Source organism: Perognathus longimembris, chromosome 25, assembly GCF_023159225.1.
Source record: "Perognathus longimembris pacificus isolate PPM17 chromosome 25, ASM2315922v1, whole genome shotgun sequence".
NCBI classification, from domain to species: Eukaryota; Metazoa; Chordata; class Mammalia; order Rodentia; family Heteromyidae; genus Perognathus; species Perognathus longimembris.
Window position 1 is genome coordinate 24691494 of NC_063185.1, and position 25540 is coordinate 24717033.

General features: G+C 36.8%; 1 protein-coding gene across 3 annotated transcripts in view; it reads left to right on the forward strand.

The window, feature by feature from the left end:
- Window positions 1-25540, forward strand: part of Ranbp17 (RAN binding protein 17) — a 228240-nt gene that overhangs the window by 90166 nt on the left and 112534 nt on the right. For 2 of the 3 annotated variants that reach the window (XM_048334124.1, XM_048334122.1), the window contains exon 15: window positions 24357-24416. The exons of the other annotated variant lie outside the window; for it this stretch is intronic. In XM_048334124.1, the coding sequence (XP_048190081.1) occupies window positions 24357-24416 (60 nt within the window). The remainder of the gene's footprint in view (window positions 1-24356; window positions 24417-25540) is intronic. 3 annotated transcript variants of the gene reach the window in all.

A 25540-nucleotide genomic window follows, 5' to 3' on the forward strand; every position in this document is an offset into this window, starting at 1 on the left:
ATCATGGTTTGAAGCCAGCCTAAGCAGGAAAGTTTAAGAGACTCTTATCTCCAATTAACTAACAGAAAAGCCAGAAGTGGAGCTATGACTCAAGTAGTAGAGTGCTAGCCTTGAGCAAAAGAAGCTCAGGATTAACACCTGGGCCCTGAGTTCAAGCCGAGGTCTAGCACTACATAGAGATAGGTAGACAGACAGACAGATAAGTAGATAGACCGATATCTTTCAGACTCTTAGATCCTCAGCTTTCTCTTTTCTAAGTTACAATAGTGTTTTATTCACATGGCTGTTGTTAAGACTAAAGGAGATTATATCATGATTATATCATTATAGCTTGAAATATTTTCCCTATAAAATACAATTTTTTCTTAAAGAGTAATATTATTTCTTAAAGGTTCCTAGGTATTGGAAATGGTTCGTATCTGTATCTGCTACTGTATTTTCCAAACCCAAGAATAACTTCCCAATAATGATATTCTTCTAAATGAAGCAGTGTTTGTTAATTTATCTAGCTCACTGCTGCCATATCATGCAGCTTGGGAAAAATGTGCTGTTTATGCAGTTGGTTCATTCAGATGGTTTATGAATTAAAAGCAAGGGCCTATCATGTTCTAAGATCCAGTAGTTCATTATTGCAAAACAAAGTATGCATTTATTAGGCAAGGATTGCCTACAGTGTCTGCAAGAGTAAACAGACCTACTCATAAGAATAAGTGTTGCCTTCAAATTTGTACTGAAGTATGCTGAAAAACATGTATACTATAACTGTGCTAATGAGTAGTACAGGAGAGAGAAGTGATTTATGATACCTGCTTCTGACAGCTCTAGTGCAGAGATTCCCAGGGTATCTGATCATGGCATTAGCATGCTGACAGCTCAGCATTTAGAACATTACGGTAATTTATCCTGCCTATGCTGTCACCTGCACTGTCAGAGTTTCTTTTTAATGATGGTATAACTATTTTGTTTGTTTGTACTGCATTCTTTTCATTTGGCTAATGCTTTCTCATTAGATTGAACCTAGTAAATGAGAGTAATTAAGTGCTTCCTATAGCTCAGATGCAATGATTAAGTTGCCGAGCTGCTACTGGTTATGTTTTGTCATTTATCTCTATTAATCTGAGAATAATCCAAATGATAAACACATGTAATTTTTTGCTAATGTTCAATAGATGAAATTTATAGTTCCTCTATGAAGCTAAGCAGTAAATATATATTCATGTATAAATAGTAAGTTGTTATATGTGGACTTGTTTTAAATAAACATACAGGTTACAACTAAAATTAATTAAAAAGAAGAAATCATTTTAATAAGTCCAGAATCACAAATAGAATATTTTTTACCCTACTATATTTGAAGTTCCTTCAATTGCTCTACTCTGACAGTTTTTCAATTCTTCCCAGATCCTTAGATTTTCTAAAGTATAATTATTTATAATTCCAGAAGAAAAACACTTTAGCTTAATTGATAAGCATCCAGTTAAGTAGCTTCTTAAATTTCTTTAGTAATGTCAAACCAATAGGTGCATTTTGTTTGCAGTTAGGAGGCAGAATATGCTAAATTCTTTGTTTTAAATCGTCATTATATGAAGATTTATTCCCCTTTGTAGTTTACTTATAAAAGTATATTTCCAACAAATTTTCAGATGTACTGAGAGAAAAATAAAGGACTCTTTATAGGAGATTACATTTTGTAACGCTTTTTATAAATGCTTTAAAACATAATAAAATCTCTCAGTTTATCAGATTCTGTTTAGTAATCTATCTAGAATTTGGGGTTCATATTCAAATGATAAGAAAATTGACTTAGTTACTATATTGTAATTATGGGACTCACTTTATAACATATATTTATATATATTTTTTACTTAGTACATGTATTGTCCTTGGCTACAAAGTAATTACAAAAATTGGGTAAAGAGGAAATTCTCTTTTTCCTTCCGTTGGTCAGTTCTATAGAAGTAATTTAAAATAGTGTATATTGGATTCTTTGGTCATTTCTCCTGGGTGGGTTGGGAAGAAGTCAAAGCTGAGGCAGTTGCTTCTGGGCTCTTTCCATGTCATGTGCCTGGTAAATGAAACACAAGGAACCTCGCCAAACTACATGACTAATGGCAACCTCTAGTGCCGCCTGCAATCAAAGATTAATTTGCTTTATCAAGTTTAAAGAATACCAGGTGATAAATCATGTCAAAAAGAAATGATCAGTCAAAGGCTGATGTTCTCTTCTACATGAGAGGACAGGTGCTACGAGGCATGCACTTGCCATCGACCGTTAATTTTGGCTTCATGCATTTGCGTTCATCTTAATTTGTATTTTAGTTGATGCTTGAATCAAATTTTTCTATCATCACAACTGGAAGACTTCAATATTGTAGTATTGTAGATTCAAAGTAGTATTTTCTCTTTAATTGTATTGAGTATTCCTATATGAGTATTATTAATAAATTTTTAAGACATGAGTTATCTAATGCCAAAAAGGAAAATAATATTTTCACAATGCCACAATGACCAAGATTATTAGCTGAGCATATATGTGTGTATACATATATATGTGTGTGTGTGATGTCTCAGTATGTGTATTTATATTTATGTAAAATTGCAAATCTCTCCACCTATTTGCTTTATCTTTCTTTAGAGAGGAAGAGAGGCTGAAGTTTCTCTCCAGTTCTGTTGCACAGTTCATAATGCAAGATTTGTTTTACGTAGGATTTATAAGAAAGAAGTGGTTTTCTCTTGTGCTTTCAATAGTAAATGCATTTTGAACAGTATCCAAAATCAGTCTTGTATATTTTTTAACTTGTGCATAGAATTCTTTTTAAAATGATACTCAAGGCATCATTTCAATGGAATTTTTTCTTGTTATAGTCCTATGAACTAGAGCTTTATGAAATGTTTATGGTGTATAAAAGTATGTATTACTTCCTAACCTAGGTTTTCTCAGCTCATTTTGCCTTTGGTGGCTAATTTGAACTTTGAAAATTAACTATTTTCATTTGATATTCAGGATTAAATAAAAATTTATCATTTACTTGAAACTTAGAAACTGTAAAGTTGTGCATTTGGACCAGTTGAAAGAAATAGTATTCCTGAAGTTATTAATTTTTTATTCTTTATGGTTTTGTCTAGTCTTTCTGTCTAGATTTTGACCCTTTTCACTCCAATAATCTGCTGGTAGAAGAGGATTTATGACTGTTTTTGCTTTCCTTTTATTTTCTGATTCAGATTCTTGAGAATTATTTTTAGATATTTTATTTAAGATATTTATATTTAAGATATTGATATCAATAGCATCCTTACAAGAGAAGGTCTTGTCAGATTGGCTAGGATTTAAGATTTCTTTTGAAGGTAGGTAGGAATTTAACTTGTCTATATTTACATATGTTTTCAGATGAAAATATTTGCTGTCGTCTCTTTTCTAAAACAAAATTATGCAATAAGGTGATGATGATGGTGTGCCTTCTGTTTGGAAGGGTGTTTTAGCCATAGACATTCGTACTCATTCTGATAGAAACTGCTAGTTTGCATGGTGAATGGCTATAGTGCAGACTGCAAGGTGGAGTAAAAATAGACTTCGGGTTGAAGACTGGACTGGTCACTCCATTCAAGGTCTGCCTCCCATGTCTGCATAAACGACATCTGTGCTCTGCTTCAGGGACGTTCAGATCCCACTGGGTTTTTAGTGAGCCCTCCATGAAGCCACCTAGGAGACATTTGGCACCAGGATATGCTTATATTAATTTGTTAAGAGTGTGTATTTTTCCTAATTACATAAACTATGAGATAGTATTTTCCTTTTCAGTTGGGTCCTCTGAAAATTTGGTACCAGTTTATGACTTGTATAATTGTACATAATCTTTATAACTTGCTTTCATGAATTTTGATCATTACTCTTCTTATTTGATTTTATATTATACCTGGGCCTTATGTTTCATTCTAATTTTTAATATCTGAATTTTCTATATGTCACCCCAAATTGATGCGTCACTGTGTAAATACATGAAATTGCCTGACTATATGACTAAATATCCAAAGAAGTCAACTCTTTCATAGTTTTATTATTCTCATTTTAAAATAACGCATGAATAAGATTGTTTCTAAGATCATACATTCTAGGATTTAAAAATGTAGAGGATTTTTGAGTTGCATCTGGAACTGCAGAAAACTATTAAGAGAATCATTCCTTCCTCCCTAGAGCAACAAAGTTAGACAAACTGTAACTTACGACTTTGCTTGAACCTATCCTAGAGCTGAGGTTATAGAACAACCAAATAGCCTGAAAAAGAAGAGATAGTTACCTGCTGGGATGAAAAAAATGAGTACTTACTTAACCTGTGGCAGACTCAGCAAACCCCAGGAAGGGTAATTGGGTCAGAATATTGGTGGAGGCCAAATATGGACTGGCAAAGGAAAGTGAAATTCCAGGAGGCAGTACATATTTGAGGATGTTATGCCCTCTTACAGACTTTTCTCATAGACCCTGTTCTTCAGGGCCTTGGTTGGGGCATTAAATAAAAAAGGGTGGGGGGGGGGGGCAAAAGTCTTGGAAGCATCTCGTAAATAAGGAAAAATACCCTGAGTGGAGAGGCATGAGACAGTGAAAGTAGCACAGGTCCAATTGAACCTTTCTTCCCATTTCCTGTTCTGGAAAAAGAAAGTATTAATTTATGTAATATGAAAGACAGCCAGGCAAAATCTATTGTTAAAAGAGCCTAGATCTCTGATCTGGTTTTCTAAATTTCATTTTCCAATAAAAAAGAATTGTTAGAGAAGTAGCTGATTCAAGTATTGGGTCAGGGAAAATATAAGCTGGCCTGGGGCCTCGCATAAGTGGTAGAGTATCTGCCTAGGAAGTGTGAGACTCTAAGTGCACACTGAAGTACTGTGTCTTCCTCCCCAGAAAGGGTAAGACTGGTTCATTTTGTGGTGCCAGAAAGTAAAGAGATGAGTGAGTCAGAATAAGAAGATGGGGGTGGGGGAATGATAGTATTAAATTGTAACTCACAGAGTAAATATCAATTAAAAGTGAAATACCTGCATAGATTAATCATTAAAGGAAGAAAAAGGACTCATTCACTCTTGGTGATTTCTAGTTTATAAATTTAGGGGGAATAAAGGAAATTTAAAGTCATTATTAGAACAACACAATAGTACTTGTTGCAGGAATTTCCACCAATAGATGGTAATATTAACAAGAATAAAAGTTTATTTTCTTAGTCTCCAAGGAGAATTTGTATGTCCCATAGAATATTTCTTAATTACAAGACAAAAAATAGATTATACTGGAAAGTCATTTAAGAAATACTTACAAGGGCTGGGGATATGGCCTAGTGGCAAGAGTGCTTGCCTTGTATACATGAGGCCCTGGGTTCGATTCCCCAGCACCACATATACAGAAAACGGCCAGAAGTGGCGCTGTGGCTCAAGTGGCAGAGTGCTAGCCTTGAGCAAAAGGAAGCCAGGGACAGTGCTCACGCCCTGAGTCCAAGAACCAGGACTGGCCAAAAAAAAAAAAAGAAAGAAATACTTACAATCTCCCTCCCCCCCCCCAAAAAAAGAAACCTGTTTTTGTTTTTTTTTCTGGTCCTGCTCTTTACTAGTATAGCTACTACTAGAAATTAATGTGTTGGAGAGGAACACTGAACTCATTTAGCCTTCTAAATAATAGCCAACACAGAACTCTTTCCCAATTAAAGCAAAATATATTGAGAGGGGCTGGGGATATGGCCTAGTGGCAAGAGTGCCTGCCTCGGATACACGAGGCCCTAGGTTCGATTCCCCAGCACCACATATACAGAAAATGGCCAGAAGTGGTGCTGTAGCTCAAGTGGCAGAGTGCTAGCCTTGAGCAAAAAGAAGCCAGGGACAGTGCTCAGGCCCAGAGTCCAAGCCCCAGGACTGGCAAAAATATATATATATATATATAGAGAGAGAGAGAGAGAGAGAGAGATACAAGGCAAAAGTTGTTATTCTGATTTCTACTTATCTCAACATTAAATCAATTCCTTCATTTTTTTTAATGTTTGCATGCTTACTCATGAGTTCATTTTAAAAAGCCAGACTTGCTGTAGCATGCCTGCAATACCAGTTATTCAGGCCTAGACTATATAGTAAAGCCTGTATCAAAAGTTCGTATTTAAAATTATGCACGACTAGTGCAGTAACACCTTTAGTACTAAGTGTTTAGTGTAGTCATCATGGGTTTCATATACTTCTATTTTTTTATTACTCTTAGGTTTCTGTTCTGCCTATTATGTCATATAAAGTTACATTATATACTTTCTATAAGAAGAAAGCCAAAACTAAGAAATTCATGATTTTTGGCAAGTTGCCAACAGGTGTAAATTACTTGAAATATACAGGTCTGATCATTAGTTCCCATTGTTGTACATACACTGATTTTGGAGATATGGGTGATAAAATTTTCTAGCTCTTACAATTGCTGGCTCAACTCTAGTGTGTTAATGACAGAGCTGTTATTCTTGATTTCTGTACTCTTTATGTCTATCAGAATGCTTGTAAATCCTTTTGTGGTCATAGGTGATTTGTAAAGCAAAACATTTTCATATTTCTATTAAAAGTAGGTTCAAGCCAGGTGCTGGTGGCGCACACTTGTAATCCTAACTACTTAGGAGGCTGAAACCTGAGGGTCGTGGTTCTAAGCTAGCCTGGCCAGGGCATTCATGAGGCTCTTTTCCAATTAATCACCAGAAAACCGGAAGTGGACCTATGGCTCAAAGTAGTAGAACACTAGCCTTGAGCACAAAAGCTCTGGGATAGTGCCTAGGCTCTGAGTTCAAACCCCACGACTGACAAAAAAAAAAAAAAAAAAAGTAGGTTCAATCCAAGTGCTAATTGGCTCACACCAGTAATCCTAGCTACTCAAGAAGCTGAGATCTGAAGATTTTGGTTCAAAGTCAGCCTGGGCAAGAAAATCTGTAAGACACACACACACACACACACACACACACGCACACACACACGGCGGGGGGGGGGGGCGGAGAGAAGTAGACTCAATTGTTCAAACTATAGTCAAAAGAAAAATATTATTAGAAGGTGGCCATACTGTGCTGTATCCCTAACTGGATGTCTACTGTGTGTTCTTGTTGGGTGAAGGGGATTATAATCTAGATTATAATCACCATTGGAAATTCAGTTTGAATCATATGTTCTACTATATCCTTTATTGAGTAAGCTATTTTATACCTTGTCAACAATTTGGAATTATCCCAAATTTGCTTTTTCAGTATAGTTCAAGTTTTAACTAGCCATGATCCTCTCATAATAAATTATTAATGGAAAAATAGCTAGTTCCATTTATTGGTGAAGGTAGTATAGACTACTTTGGAGGCTGCCATGTTCCCATCAGTGTGCTACATACTGTGGTCCTTAGAACAATTCTGTGAAGCAAATATTGAACCAGTTTTAGAGTTGGAAGAAATTAAGCCTTGGAATAAGTGATTGTTGATGATAGCTTAGACCTAGAGTTCTTTGATACAGACACATAAAGATTGATACTATAAGTATTTACATTTTCTTTCCAGGCATAAGTAATAATATTTCTTGAAAGATTATTCAATAGTTTGTTTTCATTTTAAATAAATGGCAATATTTTGTACCTATAATTAATGATCATGAGGCTACTTGCTTTGATATGGACAGAAAGTAGGATAAATAACCTGGTATTACTCCAAAGTGTTTTATCATACTGAGTCTAGATTTGATTCACTCACAAAATGACCTACTGTGGGGAAATACAATTCTAAATTGAGGATTTTGTACATAAAGAACAATGGAATTTTCTACTTAATCATTCTTGTAAATGTTGCTTTGAAATACTACCGAATAGCTTCAAGGGATCATCAAATATTAGAACTGAAAGAAGTTATAAAACACATATAATCTAGTGGTTTTTCATCTTACTCTGTGGTTTGGAGTAAGAGGAAGAAGAGTTTGGCAAGTTATTCTTCCCCTACATGAAACAGCACTCATTCTACACTAATATGTTTCTCATTGATATTCCACTTTTAGGAAATAATTTCATATCCTTACATTTTTGGTACCATTTCCTAATTTTATACATGGCAATTTAAGGTCCAAGAAAGGAAATTACTTTCCCAAAGTAATTTCATGTGGACTAGGATTTTAGATGCAGTAGGTTACTCCTTCCTTCAGTAAAATTTGAGTACTTGCTGTATCCCAGTCATTCTGTTTATAGTGCTTTCGGACTAATAAAAGACTGGTAAAGAAATCATTGATAGCACTGAATAACAAAGAAAATTCAAGAGTGCCTTAAGAAACAAAAATCTAGAGAAGCATTGTGTGAGAACTTGCATTTGAACGAGGTTTTAAAGATGGAGATTACTTTGTAGTGTTGCAAAGAAGATGGTTTGTCCCCTGCCAAGGGGATATAAGACAAAAACAAACACAAAAAAGCTCTGGTGATGTGTGAGCTGATTAGCCCATGTGAGTGAGCTTTGTGGGACGTGGTTCTGGGGAGACTGAGACAGGCCAAGGAAAGGTGCTTACTCTAGTTGGGAAGGAATAGTACTTCTCAGCAAGATGAGGGAAGGTGGTTTACTTTGTAAAAAATAGAAAGTCTCTGAAGAGAGAAGTGATTGATCATATGTATATGTATATATGTGTATTTGTATCATGTGATATCAGCTTAGTCTTTGAGGGGGGGGCGGGTTAAATAGAAACCACAGGTTGCCCGGCAGCAACCTTGCCTCTCAGTTCTTTCTGTCTATAAACGATGCCGGTGTTGCCTTCCATATTGGCAATAACTGTCCACTGTATCATTTTGTTTTGTTTAGGTGTTTTTGTCCTTTATAATGTTGCTTGCCACAACAGAGCATAGATCAGATTTGGAGGACCTTTTAAAACTGAGTGTTTGACTCTCTGTGAAATCCCTTTTTGTGTTTTGCTTCACTTGAAATGACATTATGACTTGGTGTGAGACGGGATAATTTGTAGTTTCTTTTGTCATCCTCTTTGGATGTCACAGACCATGGAGTACACTGCACTGGCTCAGAGTCACTCAGAGTGGGGAGACACAGGGTTTTTATATTGTTATTTCTCTTGAGTATTCTTGCTTGTGATGGATTTTAGCTCCAGGCATAAAGATGTGTGGAGAATCAGCCTGCTGAGAGAGCATTTTATGTTTCACTTGGCTGTTCTGTGACTAAATACAGTATTAAATGATTTGTGTGGTGCTTGCATGATATTAAATTGAAAGGGCTATTGTTCTATCAAAAAAGGTTTTAGCATAAACTGTGAAAGCTAGACATTAAATATCAGGATTTCAGTTTGTAAAGTCAAGCTAGATTTCTTAGCTTGACTTATTTTAGTTAGTAACAGTAGCAATGGCTCATAAGAAACCAGAGGCTTTTTTTGTTTTTTCTCAAGCCCCCCCCAAAAAATCTTTAAGGACCATTTTCCATTGTGCTCTGGACTCAGCCATTTTTGATAAGCCAGCGTCTTACCATCTCGACTTCATTCGAAGTCTTCCATAGTCTACCTGTGCTTTAAAATAAAATCTCTTTCCCCTTGTTCTAAGCAAGTCAATTGCCTTTCTCTAGTGAAACACAAAAGAGCAGAAAGTTTTCTTTGTTATAAAATTGTAGTAATGACTCTACTCTGAGACTCCAAAATAGGCCTTGTTTCTACAGAGGATTCCTGTGTTTCCTGCCCTCTATAACTTCTCAGCAGTCCTTTTAAGAACCTCGGCAATTTTTAATTTTTATTTCGTATTTTGTTGATGATTGTAGTGGTTTGACCTCAGAACCACATACTTGCTTAGCTTTCTCTCTACCACTTGAGCCATGCCTCCTGTTTATCATTGCTCTTTTTTTTTTTTTTTTTGGCCAGTCCTTGGGCCTGGACTCAGGGCCTGAGCACTGTCCCTGGCTTCTTTTTGCTCAAGGCTAGCACTCTGCCACTTGAGCCACAGCGCCACTTCTGGCCATTTTTTGTATATGTGGTGCTGGGGAATTGAACCCAGGGCCTCATGTATATGAGGCAAGCACTCTTGCCACTAGGCCATATTCCCAGCCCATCATTGCTCATTTTTGAGACAGGATCTCACTTCCACATGGGCACCTGAGCTACAGACTGTCTGTTTTAGCTTTCTCATCTCTGAGATCACAAACATGCTTTACCAGGGTCAGCCTAAACCTGTGGAGATAGAGTTTTGAGAACTTTCTAGCTAGACTTCAGTCTTTCCACTCTCATCCCATGTAGCTTGGGATGATAGGCATATGCCACTGTGTTCATCTGTGGTTTGAGAAGTGGTCTCATGAGTGTTTCTGCCTGGGCTGGTCTCAAAGACCCATCCCTCAAGACTCATGCTCCTAACTAGCTAGAATTACAAGCTTAAGACACTTGTGCCCAGCTGCAGTGTTCCGATACTAGCAAAAATATGTGTGTGTGCATGTGCAGGGGGTACTTTGGCTTGAAACTGAGCCCTCATGCTCTCACTTAGCTTTTTCCATTTAAGGTTGGCATTCTACCACTGGAGCCACAGCTCCATTCTTGCATTTTGCTAGTTAATTGGAGATGAGTCTCTCGGATTTGTGTGCTAAGGCTGGCTTCAAACCTTGATCCTTAGATCTCAGCCTCCTGAGAAGCTAAGTTTATAAGCATGAGCCACTGGCACTTAGCAGAGATGCCATTTTATCATAGCAGTAGAGAAAGATTGTATAATAAGCAAGAACCAATAATTCAGCTTCAAGAAGTCTCATGCTAAAGTTGGTCTGGACACTATTAAATTTTTAAGTGGGAATAAGCCTGAAATACATGTCATATCTTTCCCTAAAAGCCTCTGTGGCTTTTAGGAATAAGACCTATACCTTCTCAAAAAATTGTATTTCCGTGCAGTTGTGAAGTACCTTTCTTTTCTTTAAAAACTAACCCCAAAATGGCAGGGAAAAAAACGTAATTGTCTTAATTATTTAATTAGTAAAGTGACTTTGTAGGTTCCCACAGTATAGCTTTTTGGAAGAAACTTCATGTTGTTTATCATAGTTCCCAGAAGAAAGAATAAATATGTATTAGTCACCTATAAAAAGCCAGACCAAATATTTCAGATTTTTCCTGTTCCTTGCAAGAATCACATGAAATCATGTCACGGTAGTACAGAAATGAATCCAAGATTTCTCTTCTCTAACTGTTCACCTCAGGCACTAGAGTTAGGTAAGAAAGTAGTCATTTCCACTTAGGGTAAAAGACCAAGGTGTTGTGACCTGCAGAAAACTGGTAAAAGAAGACACAGATGATAGACACTATGCTCAAAAGATTCAGGGCATATGTGGTCAGACTTTCTATTGTAGAAAAGGTTGAACAACAAAAAATAATTACCTAGAGAAGGGATGTCATTCACTGTGAAGTTCTGTGTGTCAGTACTCTGCTGGTGCTTTACACGTGGGTTTAAGCTGCACCATAGTCATTCATAAATGCTTTTTTTTTCCACTTCACAGAATAACTGTGCCCATAGGCTGTAACTACTTAGGTACAAGCCTTCTAGCCCTTTGTGCTGATTTTACCTCCATAAAATCACCTAATCTCCCATGGCCTTCCTGCACTTTCTCTTTCCTAATTTGACATCTACCAGCATCTCCTCTTAGATGTCCTGGATCTTACACACTCTTCTCATTGAAGTTTGGGTTCACAGTCATTTTTCACAAGTGCCTACTAAAGTGCCAAGTAGTTTTACACACACACACACACCCCAAGGTTTCCCCCAAAAAATCCAGTACTACAAAGGCCTAAGACATAAAACTGATTCGTTTTGAGAGACACTAAAATGATAATGATTATTTTTCCAGAATTAGTTATTATAACTTTTTCTACTGCCAGTGCATACCAGTGAGGGAATCTGAACTGGATGGACAATCGAAGAACTCTTTGCTGTCTAGATTTCCCCATCGGGTAACTGTTGTTCCTAGCCTCCTGCTGAACTATGTCATAATCTCCTTAGAAATCTCTAGTCTGTTCAAAAGCTCAACACAAGTGTGTGGTGTTCAGACATAATTTGTTGTTTGGTTCTGCATGTAGTAAACAGATACTGATTGCTTTCTTTCTGTTTCTAGAAAGTAATTTATTCTTTTACTGAACACTATAGAGTTTAGTCTGAAGACATGGTTTAAGCTTTGAGCTAGTTTGCATCTGTCTATATAAATGTTTTCTTTGAGTTAGACCTTAATGTCTTTTTATTGTGCTCTTTTAAATATAGTTATCTTCAAGCTAAGGAGTATGTCTTAATTGTGAAGAAAGATAAAATTTTCCACATCTTTCCATTTAAAATAGTGAGGGAACCCTGCAAAGAAGAAATACCATTTAAATGAATATCTGTGTCCTTGGTAAGCTCTTGGTTTTCAGGTTGTGAGGCTCCATTCTCATCATTTGTGCATCAGATGAGCGTCAGTGAGCAGATGTAGGGGTGGCAGGGAAGGCAAGCCGGATGTGGGAGTCAGAACCAGCAGTGCTGGCAATTGGCAAATGCTTCTGTTTTGCTAGGCACCTGCTTTTTTTTGTATTCAGACTGTCTGAACCATCTGCTTTTGTATTCTCTCTACCTACTGTCATCCATTTTGAATCTTAGAAAGATTTCAGTGTTTTGCAGTAAGCTAAGAATCCATACCATTCATGTTTTTAGGGACATTTAATTCCTGTGAGAAGTTACTTTTTAAATTTAGGTACAGTGTATTATATGTTATGTAGTTAAAATGTTTTTCTCCCTTTCCGATTGCTTATTCTCAAACATTAAAATTTAAGTTGCTTAATAGATATTTGGCCATAGTGTAATGTAGAAGCAACAGATGCATAGTGATTATTGTAAATGAAACTCTGCACATCTATTCTTTTTTAAAAGCACTGTACAATTTAATGTATAAATTCAATTGTTTATAAACTCATTTGTTTTCTAGACACATAACTTTTCTTCTCAGTATAACACATGTTTAGTTGTTCTAAAATACCTGTTGGAAAAGAGTTACTATACTAGACATTTTTCCCACATTAATAGAGCCCTGTCTGTAGCACGGTGAGGTAGATGTTATTTTCCTATATCCTTCACGTGATGAAAATGAGTCTCAGAGAAGCTGAAAAACTTGTTCATATTCTCATTTAAGACTAAAGAGTCAAACTTCTCTGACTCTTCCAAAGTCTTACCACATTCAAAAGATGACATAGTACGTAACAGAAAATTTCTGTCTCAGCAATCAAGAAAGTGTATGTTTTTCTTAGTTGAAGTGTACATACTCAATTTGCTCAGCAAAGTTCCTGACTCCTTTCTAGCCTTTGATACTTTATGGACATTTTAGTTTTTTGTGTCATCATTGAAAACTTTTTAGAACTAAATTTGTGCTTCTTTTGCTTTCAGAGTTTTTAAACACACTTAGAAAACAAAAGGAACAAGGTGTAGCTAACAGGATTTACTCAGCCTTTCAGGATTATAGTTAGGCTCAAATTGCTTTGTTGGTTACAGTCACTTTAGCTCTTCATCACTGCAAATCAGCCCCACAGATGCAATAGGTAGAAATTCAGTTCAGCAGCGTCAATAGATACAATCTATACTTAAGTTTCACATTTCTAGGCAAAGCTAACATACAGTCCATAGAAATCAACATTATCCCTATAAGCCTCTCGGCCTTAAAAAGTTAAATACTTGAAAGATCATTAGAGGTTTGATGTTTGTGTCAGGATATGGTTAAACTGCAGCAGTTTCAGTATTATTTAAATTCAAGAGTCTTCTTAAATCTGTGTTAAGATCACGGCTATTAAGAAGAAATTCTATTTTCTGTGGTGGACAGAAAATTTTATAGAGTTTGTTTTTCCAAGTAGTGGCATAAACTGAAAAGGTAAGTAAGATTAATAAGTCCATTACAATAAAGATTCTTTATTAAGGTGGGTGCTGGTCACTCATGCTGAGATCCAAGGATCACAGATGGTCCAAAGCCAGCTTTGGGCAGGGAAGTCTGTGAGATTCTTATGTCCCTTTAACCACCAAAAAGCTGAAGTGGAGCTGTAGCTCAAGTGGTAGAGTGCCAGCCTTGAGCAAAAAAGTTCAAGGACAGTCCCCGGGGTTCAAGCCCCAGGACTGTGTGTGTGTGTGTGTGTGTGTGTGTGTGTGTGTGTGTGTGTGTGTGTGTGCATGCATTATCTAAGAAAATATGACAATGTCTAGGCTACCTTTCTGACCTTTTGAAATTAATAAATTATTATCAGAGGGTAACTCATTGTCATCCTAATAAGAGTCAGTGGTCACTAGGTGAGCCACTGAACCCATGCAGTTAACAGGGGTATTCGTAATTTCCTCTAAGCCCCTGGTATGCCAGATACTTTCCTCAGAGGGAAAGGAATCTGAGGCCTTTTGGTACACACTTAATTGAGCTTTGAGTATATGAACTCCCCTAAGGAAAAGATATATGAGGATGAAGGGTACTTTCCGTTCAAAAATGTGAAAAATGGAGATTACCAATTGAAAACATAGTTAAGAGAAGTAAAAAAAAAAAAGTGTAAAATGTCTATGATGCCCAGAATATGAAAGAGAATAGCACATGGTTTCAGAGACAACAAAGGGCCCAAGTAGTGGTACTTGAGTGCTCTGGCTTGGCCCAGCTATAGAGAAAAACTGAAGTAGCATTTTGGTCTTAGGACTTCTCTGTGGAGACCTTCTTACTGCCTGCCACACTAAGCCTTTAGGTTTCTTCATAATATAGCTCCACCTACCATCCAATTTTAGTTCCCACAACTTTCTTCTGTTATTCTAACGCTCACCATCTTCCACTTGGATTATGTAACTCCTTGTACTCATACACAGATTATCCTTGTTCTTAAATTTTCTATTCAAGTATGCACACTGACATTTCTTGGTATTTGGAGCATATCTGTTAAACCTTGGATAAACAATAAAGATAATGCTAGCATTCATTTATTTATCCTATGCCAAATGTTGTAACAAGGTTTTTAATCCATATTTTGTAAGCCTCAACACAGTCTTATAATGAAGGTGTTATTAACTCACAATTCTACAAGGAAGTAATCAACTTCAAGAATACAGAAAGGAAGTGCCCTGCATAAGATTTGATCTTTGGGCTGGGGATATAGCCTAGTGGCAAGAGTGCCTGCCTCGGATACACGAGGCCCTAGGTTCGATTCCCCAGCACCACATATACAGAAAATGGCCAGAAGTGGCGCTGTGGCTCAAGTGGCAGAGTGCTAGCCTTGAGCCGGGAAGAAGCCAGGGACAGTGCTCAGGCCCTGAGTCCAAGGCCCAGGACTGGCCAAAAAAAAAAAAAAGATTTGATCTTTGTTCTATCTGTAAGTCAATCAATCAGTAAACTTCAATTCTAGGGCTTGCTCCTTGAGTACTTTTTACTCTTTTATCCTTATTGTCTTAGCAAAGTTTGATATTCTTGAGCAAAGTGTGTGTGCACATATTGTATATATCTCAGTATAACTAGGATTATCCTAGGTCACAAAATATTTTGTAAATTGATTGGAAATGAATCAGGTTGGGTGAAGTAGTAAGATTTTTATGGTTACAAAAAAATTTTCTGAGTCTAGTAATTTTTCTGAAGTAGATGTTATTAGCACAGTGTCTTACTAGGAAATGGTGTGTTGGAACTAGCTAACACTGCTTGGAGCTAGTTCCGTTAAGATTATAAATCAAAAATGAGTCATTATATTGGCTATAACAATATTATTTTCAACTAGATCAGTTAAAAAATTTTTAATATTATAAAAATATTGGAAATATAGTTATCTAGGGTATTCTGATCAATAGAACACTGTTGACTCAGAGAGGGAGAGTTGTGCCCTAACTGCCTGGTAGGGAACACAAAGCCAGCAGATAATTATTGTTTGGCATGATGAGGCCTGTGAGTGATAGCATAACAGTGTGAACATGTAGCAAACAAGTACAGGAAAGGCAGAGGGTGAATCCTAAGCCTCTAGGGGTTTCTTTTGCTGTTACTCACTTTTCGTGTAACATAAACATTTAAGATAGTACCAAAAATTGTATGTGGAGGCATAAAGAGAGAAGAGCTCTGCTTTGTAATTTCTTCTTTCCCATTCACAATTACAAATCCTAATGCCAGTTCGATTCACATCGCTTACCAAATTCACAAAGTTGACCACAGACTGAATAGTTTATGTCTTCTATGAAGATAATTAGTATAATAAATGAATTCTCCTACCTATCTCACTTGGCACCAACAAGTACCACCTACTGCTTCCACTTGGTTAGAGGAGAGCTAACTATAATTCAAGGTTATTTTCCATGCATTAAATGAAATAGCACCCAATAGAGGGTTTAATTTGGATTTATTCTACCATAGTTAGTGTAAGTGAATGCATTTTTTTCCTCTGGTAGCTAAGAAGTAACATTGTCAAACAGAGAAAACTATAAGAGAAATGGAGAGAAGTCATTCCACTGTTTAACAATGAGATGTTTAACCATTATTTCGACTTTACCATCTAAAATATAAAGTTAATGAGACCTGGTCATTCCTGCTTTTAATGCATATTCTGAGTGGTCCGAGAGGAAGAATACAATGACTGACCTTTCCATTAAAGATTTTTTTTTGGGGGGGGGGGTAGTTCTAGCACTGGGACTTGAATCCAAGGCCTGGACACTTTGTCTGAGCATAAGTGCTCAAGGCTGGAGCTCTACCACTTGAGCCACAGCACCACTTCCAGCTTTTTGGTGGCTAACTAGAGATTAGAGTCTCACAGAGGGAGTGTGAGGGAAGAGGTAACAAACAGTACAAGAAATGTACCCAAAGCCTAACATATGAAACTGTAACCTCTCTGTACATCACTTTGACAATAAATAAGAAAAAAAAAAGTCTCACAGAATGCTGGCTGAGCTGGCTTCAAACTGCAGTCCTCAGATCTCAGCCTCCTGAGTCATCCTAGCTAGGATGACAGGTGTGGGCCACTGACACCCATCTCCATTACCAATAAAGCAATTTAATGAATAAGATACAGAAAAGAGAGGTGTGGATCATAGAGAAAATAAAAATTCTTATTGATTGTTAGTTGAGAATATTATCATTATTTACAGCGGTAAATAATGGTCATGATTTCAGCAAGCATGAGCACGTATCATAAAGAGAAGAAAAAACAAGAAATAAGCCAGAATTTTCTTTACATATATAGAAACATTATAGAATATTATTATAGTCATGGTTCCTCTAATGAAGTAAACTTATTTCATTGTAATCTTCCAAAATATCTCTTGCAAATTCCTATTTATTAATTACAATAATCAAGCTGGTCTCCAAATAAAGGGAGAAAAAAGTTCTGAGTGAAGAAATGGAGTGCTACAAAATATACATTTTTATTTTTTATCTAGTGAATTGTTCTCTTGTAGTAAAGAGGAAATGGAACAAAGTTGTTTGTGCTTTGAAAAATGGAAGCATTGTTCATCATGCATAATTGAACAAAGTTGAGATTTTGTAGGTATGAAGCAAAAACCCACAGCTATGATAGCTATTACAGGAAATAGAGGAAATTAATAATAAAAGGCAATACATTACCTCATAAATATGTTCTGACCTTGATTAATTCAATAACTTAATCCTGGAATTGGAGAACAGATATTCCAGAACTCATCTGTGCATTACTAGCCAGAAAAGCAAAATAAACAACTTACTCTCATAAAGTAAGGTCTTTACAGAAGTTCTTGTGGGTATATAAATATAATATTTTGGGGGAAAAAGCAAGAGTATAACTGCAAAACATGCTTAATGTGAATGTTTTTTTTAAAAATGTAATTCAGTTCCTACATTTTCCCAAAGAGATATATATATATATATATGTATATATATTAATTAAGAGACAGAACTAGGGTATTTCACCTTTATACCCTATAATCTTGCCTTTGATAATTTGCTTAAGGAACTATGATTTTTTTTCAATGACTATGATACTAGGAACATAAATTAGTTCTTAATTCTCAGTAATTGAATAAAATTTAAATTGATCCTATTAGAAATCCTTAAATACTATTTTTGGCATGAGAAATAATTTGTCAAAACATTTTAAAATTATTTTTAGAAGAGTTTTAGAAAATGTGAGTAGCTTTTTTTGAACAGCCTTTGTTTTATGTCTTGGACATTTGTGAATCGCTTTATTGTTTTTCTAGGCAGCTATTTGGTAAAAGTCCATAATTTGCCAAAATGGTTAATAGTACATAAATACAGACATTTCATGTGATGTACCATGTAAATGTAAACCTTTGTAGTTACATGTTTTTGTAGCAAGAGAATTGTTTTAAAAGGCATGTAATTTATTAGCTATCGGTAGCTTCTTTATTGCCTTGCCGCGCTGCAGTAATAAATAAAAGAAAGTGAACTGATTTTACAAATGGCACACAAGGTGCACATTTTGTGAGGAAAAAAGTCTTTTTTTAAAGAATTGGCATTAAATCCTTTTTTTGTGATGACAAAGAGGCTAAGAGTGCAAACTGTATTTTCTGTTTATCAAAAACAGTCTTTTTTTTCTCCGGGGCATTTTTTCCTATGATCATCAAGGGATTTCAAAAGCAATAAAGTGTGGAATCATTGTTCGACTTGAACAGTATTAAAACTTAGGTTTTAATTTCAGTGAAGTAATAAGATTTGAACCTGTCTCACATTACAGCACTGTAAGGCATTTAGCAATTGTATTTTAAAGGAGGTTTTTAAAATGCAGCTCGCTTGTAAGCTAACTGTCTGTCAGTAATTAATAGTTTTTCTTCAGTATAGGCAGTTGTGATCAGACCAAGAAATATCTGAGTTTCTAGTAACATGGTATGATAATTATGAGAGTCTTTATTTCTAATTAACCTGAATGTCTAATAATTTTCAGTTTGTTTCCTAGGCTGCTTTAAAAAAAAATAACATTTAAAGCTGAAGTGTGTCTTTGTGCTTTTAAAAATATGAATGTGCGTGTGTATGTATATTCAATAAGTTTGACATACAACCAGATTATGTATCAGTTGACTTACTCATTAACCAAGTATTTTATTTTTCAACATCTACTAGTTTTTAGATACCACATGATTTATGTATGTAAAATATGTTGTTAGATAAGGTACTTACTATATGTAAAACTAAACCCAAATTAACAATTTGCATTCTTCTGTGTTCAATGTTGAAAGTTACCTTTAAGTCAAAAAGAGACTTTAAAATATGGGCACTTCTGTCAAGTCACTGTGGCAATGTACTTGGTGATGAAAGATTGTATTTACCATTTTGAATTGCGATTGAAAATAATTGCCTCTACAAAAGGAAACATCTGTATGATAGCACATGGTTAGAGTTGCCATCAATTTTTAACATTCGAGGGTTGAGCTATGACCTTTTATGATGACTGTGAACAGTAACTGCCTCCATTAGCCATAAGTTTTGTTTCTTTATTTTAGTAGAAAGCCTAGACTGTAAATATTGGAGAATCTAAAATAAATCAACTTATTATCCTAAGGATACAAAATGTAAGAGCTATTTGTGGTTGGGAACCTTTGACAGATAGTTTGGATGAAGCAGATGATTGCCTGCCTAGCGTATCTGGTCTCCATTGCTGTGCCTGCAGGCAGTTTAGTGCTATGGTTGTATATTGATGTCAGGGTTACTACTGAGTGGCTAGCAGTGACAGATGTCTATAATTACAGGCAATGCTTCCAGTATTTCTGAAAAGCCAGCCTATGTTGAACAATTATCTTATTTCTGCCTTGCCAAAGTGCATGTTCCAATTGCTAGTATTAGCAGTGGTGAATACAGAGCTTCATTTGCTGCCTTGGGACAAATGTGGAGAAAGCACTTGGTTATAAAGCATAAATGCAAAACATTTTTTTCAACATTTTAAATTAGTTAAGTTTAGTGTTTTCCTAATTTTTATCTTCCTGTAATGTTTCTGTAGAAGGAGTCTTGAAATATAAAAACACATTTGGCATGCTTACTGGGATTTTGTTCTCCCCTAGGCCTGCAAGGCTCCCAGTGCCGGTACCCCTTGCTTCACTGAATAAATGTGTTTAAGCAACTTGGCTTTAATACAAGTTTCTCCAATGTGAATTCTACTTTCTGATTGATTCCCATTAAAAAAAAATGGAAATACATTTCCATGAAAAATCTCTCACACCCAGTAAGTTTAACTGAAAACTTTTTAATTGGGAAGTTATGAAGTTGTATATAACACAGAAGTATACCAAACACCTTAGTGTCCTGGTGGCCTGATGTTTGATCAGTCTTGCATTCTTAAATTTTGTTTTAAACTCAACTCATTCTCCTCTTTAGTTTTCTGGCCACTTAGTGTCTTTTCTCACCTCCAAATTTTCTGACCACCTCTTTCTGTGCTTGCTCTTGGTCCATTTTGCTGACTTCCTCAAGCTTGCAGCTTTCTACTTTTATCTGACCTGGGCTGTTAATACCACCCCTGCCAACTACTTTATACTCACACATGACACTCTGCACTCATCTGAATGTTTAAGATATTGTATAGTAAAAAGTATTCATGGTATAAGTCTCAAATTCAGTATTTTCAGGTAACATACTATAGGAAATGCATGAGAATTAGTTTTACTTCAGCCTTAATGGAAACCTGTACTGGTTTTCTACTTTTTTAAATTAATTTATTTATTTGTTGTCAAAGTGATGTACCAGAGGGGTTACAGTTTGATATGCAAGGCAGTGAGTACATTTCTTATCAAACTTGTTACCTCCTCCGTCATTTTTCTCCCACCTTCCCTCTTCTCTAATCCTCCCCCCCCCCAGTTTTCTACTTTTGTTTAAGCTCTTTACTGAATTGAATTATCCATTAATTTTTCTCATCTAGTCTTCTAACAGTCTTCTGTTTCATAGATGTGATTATCTTTATTTTACAGAATATGCACAAAATTTCAGAGAAGTGAAAAATGTACTCAATGGCAGACCTTGGGTTTCAAAGAAAACATCCTACTCTAGCCCACTTTGCATTTCACTATATCAAATTGCTATATATGTGTTTAAGCATGAGCCCAGGAATTAATCTAGTCTTCAGAAAATGATGATCCATAAGACTATGTCAAAAGCTCTATCCCTGTATTTTTTCCCAAGATTAAAAATCATTTCTGCAGCTACAGATTGGACTTCTTGTCCTAGTAGTTATATGTCATGGGATCTTAGATTGTCCTAGATCCTGGATTGGTGATATAACCCATACTAGAAGAACAGAACTGACTCAGAATACCCCTTCAGTTCTTACTGTGAAAGACTTCCCCTGCAATCATTTAAAGCTCAAATGATTAAAGCTGAAATCCCTTGTCTGTATTTAATGAGACTAAAAGAATTTAGTAAATGTTTAATTTTAAAAACTTAGCAAGGGGGCTGGGAATATGGCTTAGTGGCAAGAGTGCTTGCCTCCTACACATGAAACTCTCGGTTTGATTCCCCAACACCACATATATGGAAAACGGCCAGAAGTGGCGCTGTGGCTCAGGTGGCAGAGTGCTAGCCTTGAGTGGGAAGAAGCCAGGGATGGTGCTCAGGCCCTGAGTCCAAGGCCCAGGACTGGCCAAAAAAAAAACTTAGCAAGGCACCAGTGGTGCAGGCCTGTAATCCTAGCTACTCAAAAGGAGCCTCCCAGGCAGTATAGCCTATGAAACTTGTATCTCCATTTAAACGCACACATACACAGAGAACTGGAGTTGTGGTTCAAGTGCTATAGCACTAGCTTTGAGCACAAAAGCTCGGGGACAGCACCCAAGCCCTGAGTTCAGTTCCAGTTTTTTAAAAAAAAAAACAACTTGGAGAATTGGATTGTCTCATTGATCTGAATTGGAACTTTCATGATTTATTGGACATGGGAATGTAAATCAGCAGCTTACTGAGTAAGTTGAAAACTTTGAGTGGAGATGGAGCAAGAAAGAGAGATGGCTCATAAAATGAGAATGAGGAGGGCTTCAGAATTGGAAACTTGGGTGAAGCAGATGAACCCTTGAGGTAAATATCACCAGCTGCCACACACCATTTCTTTTCCTTCTGCTTCCTTTGCCACCACCTTTCCTGTTTCTTTGAAGTCCTGAAAGACTTGACCCATTCCACAAAAACATACTGTTATGCTCCCTTCACTAAGCATTCTCCCCTCTAGGCATTCTTATTTGACAATTACTTATGCTGTTCACATGTCAGTTTGGAACATGCATCTGTTTTCCAGCATTTAATCCAAAAAGAGGCACTGTCATCTTGCTGTGTGCCAGTAATAACAGTAGCTAACTTTTAGGGGACAACATGGTCCCCTGTACAAAGACCTTGTAAATTAATCATTTCGAATACATCATAAATTTGACCCTAGGAGCATCCTCATTTTATAATTTAAGAAACTAAGATTTAGAGGGTTTATGACTTCCTCAAAATTACTGAATGGTAGAATCCCACTAGTCCTAGCCTTCACAATCTAGCCTCAATCATTTGACCAGCTTAAGGCCTAATTAGTGATCAAGAATACTAACTCTGGTGGGGGTGGGGGCGGCAGAAGGGAAATACTGGATCTTGCCCTTAGGGCTCTGTGCTTTCACTTAGCTTTTTCACTCATGGCTGCACTCTACCAGTTGAACCAGGCCTCTAGTTGTGACTTTTTGCTACTTAGTTGGAGATAAAGAATCTGGGACTTGTCTGGTTGGGCTGGCTTTGAATCAAGATCCTTATGTCTCTAGGATTACAGGTATGAGTCACCAATGCCTGGTTAAAGAATACTAACTCTTTGCTTACTGTTGCTTATAGCATGCAAATGAGGAAACTTGAGAATGTCAGAAATGAAATAACTAGGGTTACAGAATTAATTCATTAAGTAAAAATCCTTTATTAAATGATTGTTATCTGTCACACATTGTGCTAGGCTAGAATGTAGCCTCATACGAAGCCAGGCAAGGTTGCTGAAGTCCGTAATTTCAGCTACTTAGTAACTGCAGTGATAGGGAGATCATGATTCGAGGCCCTCACAGGCATCACATTCAAGAGCTTCCATCTGAATGTCTTGAGTGCGGTAGTCCACACATGTTAGCCCTGCACAGGAAGCACAGTGGCTGGGCAGTGTTGTGCATATGTCTTCTCCAGCCACTTGGAGAAGCATAAATAGAAGGATCACAGTCTGAAGGCGACCTGACTTCTAAAATAATGAAGGCAAAAAACCAAAAGGTGAGAGGCATGGTTAAAGTGTTTGTCGACGTACCTGCTTATTAGCAAGTATGAGACCCTAACTACCATCTGCTATACTTCCATCTCTCATACTGCCAAAAACAAACTCACTTGTGTGGCATAACAACACAGTCTGTGTTTCTTCCTAGTTCAGCTTACCTAAAATAATGGCAATAAATTTGCTCATTTTTTTGTCTATGAGAAAAATATGCTTTCTGTGCAACTGTGTATTGCCTTAATGTATTACTTGGGCTCTTACATACATTGTAGATGTATTTAAAGGAATTAATGTACCATCATAGAATGAACTGTGGCTTTCGTTTGGAGCAAATTCAAAGTTTTTGTTAATGAAGCTAGTGACACTTATGAGAGAAATTGGTGCAAAGAAACATTTTTAGTAAGATTTAAGAAGATAATATAAAATAGACTTAACACAGTAGTCAACTATGAATGAAATGATTTACACTATGTTTTCATTCCTTGGCACATTATTTCTCCATTCTTTATATCATAGTTTCTTTGGGAGTTTTTGTTTTGTTTTGTGTCATAGTGTAGCTTATCTCTTACAAGGAAAATACAGAGGTTGTTTTTGATTCAGGAAATGAGACATGACTTCAGAACAGCACTGTAGGAAAAGAAATAGAATTATACTAATAGGAAATGTGTATGAACAAAATAAAGGTTAAAAGTAGAGATAGGGTCATAGAAATTGTCTTAACTCCCACTGTCGCTACAGTTTGGTGTGCCTCTCAGAGGGTGTGAATTAGATTAAGTAACCAGCAACTCACTGTGACAACAGAAGTAAATTTATTAAAAATGTGCTTGTGTCCATCAGAAGGTGACCTGACCAGTAGCCATATTTGTATATGCAAAATGAGGGATTCTTAAAAAAAATAGCCCTGCCAAATATTACTTACAATTTGTTGGAGGGGGGGGGTTAAGTCTACCCTTGAGTAATTGGTTTTGTGCATTATTCCATTGAGCCATATAGCTATTGCAATCCATCTAGTCACATCCAGGGTTTGAGTGGGCCTTGCCTTGTCTCATGGGCTCCAGCGTAAAACCCAAAGACTCAGGATATTTTAGGTCTCAGTCAAAAAACCCCTGAGCCACTTTCTCCCTTCATCTGAGATTAGGAAGGCTTCCTGCTCTTCTCTTATCCCTGCCTTCAGGTGGCAGGTCCCTAAACTCTGTGCTTTTTAGGTTATACGCCCGAGGAATGATGTATCCAGAAGTCCAGAGAAGGCTTGGAAAATAGTTCAGGTGAGTGGAGCTGCCGGTCGTGGTGATGGGATCAGTAGTCTTTGTACTTGTCTCACTCTCATCCCTAACACAGACAGGCACTTGCACGCAGGGATCCAGGATAAATTCAGGGGTGCTAGAAAGTGCATGTTTTATAGCCACATGCTCAGCAGTCAGCACTGGAAAGACATGAAAACAGCCTAAGTTTCTTCATTGTAGCTAATTCTAACCAGTTATTCATACTTGGAAAGAAAAAATTACTCAGCCACTTTGAGTAGTATCTATTATTGAACAAGTTAGAACGTACTGTCCCTTGTACCAGAAGAAAAGTGTCCCATCTGATACTTTGGAGAAACAGGGCAAGTTGAAGTGAACAAAATATGTGTTCCCTAGTTTCCCACCTCTGCCACCATCTCTCACAAGCTTGATTCAGCATCACCATTTTTACTCCAAAAAATATATAATCATGCTGTCCTGTAGTTTGTATTGTAAAAACTACTGATATTAATTAAAATACCTGAAATGTCCCCTTCCAGTTAGTCTCAAAACCCTCTAGTGGTCAGGCTTTTTCCCAATAGTCCTGTGCTTTCGCTATAGTTTACGCCTTTTTCATTGTGCTTGGGAGAGCATATCTTTACCCAGAACTTTACTGTGACTTTATCTACAGAAGACTAGTTTAACAGAAGCTTGGCCCCAGACATGGAGTGAATTGGCAGCCGGCAGGAAGGAGCAGAGCTGTGTCAAGACAAATGTACACTCTATCTTTTCTGGTTGGCTTTCAGCTGGTTGCACCACAGGAGTCTTTCTATGGGCTATGTATCCTGTGACCAATAACTGGTGCCCTCAACCCGGGTCCCTCTTGGCTGGTGAAGGCCTGTCGGGAGGCATTAGGTTCATGCTGGTGAAGATCCTTAGTCAGTGGCTCCCTGAAGGAAAATAAGGCAAACAGCCAGATCCTATTGAACAGGTGGTAGTTCGACCTTAGATCTGGGCCTGGAGCTGAGAGGGAAAGAATCTCAAATTTGCCAGTCTTGCCAATTTCTTACTATACCCATACCTCTCTTTCTAATCAGTGATTACCTAAACTCTGACTCAGAAATGTCTCTGGCAGCTTCTGGAGTCTTTAACTTTTCCACTTTCCTTAG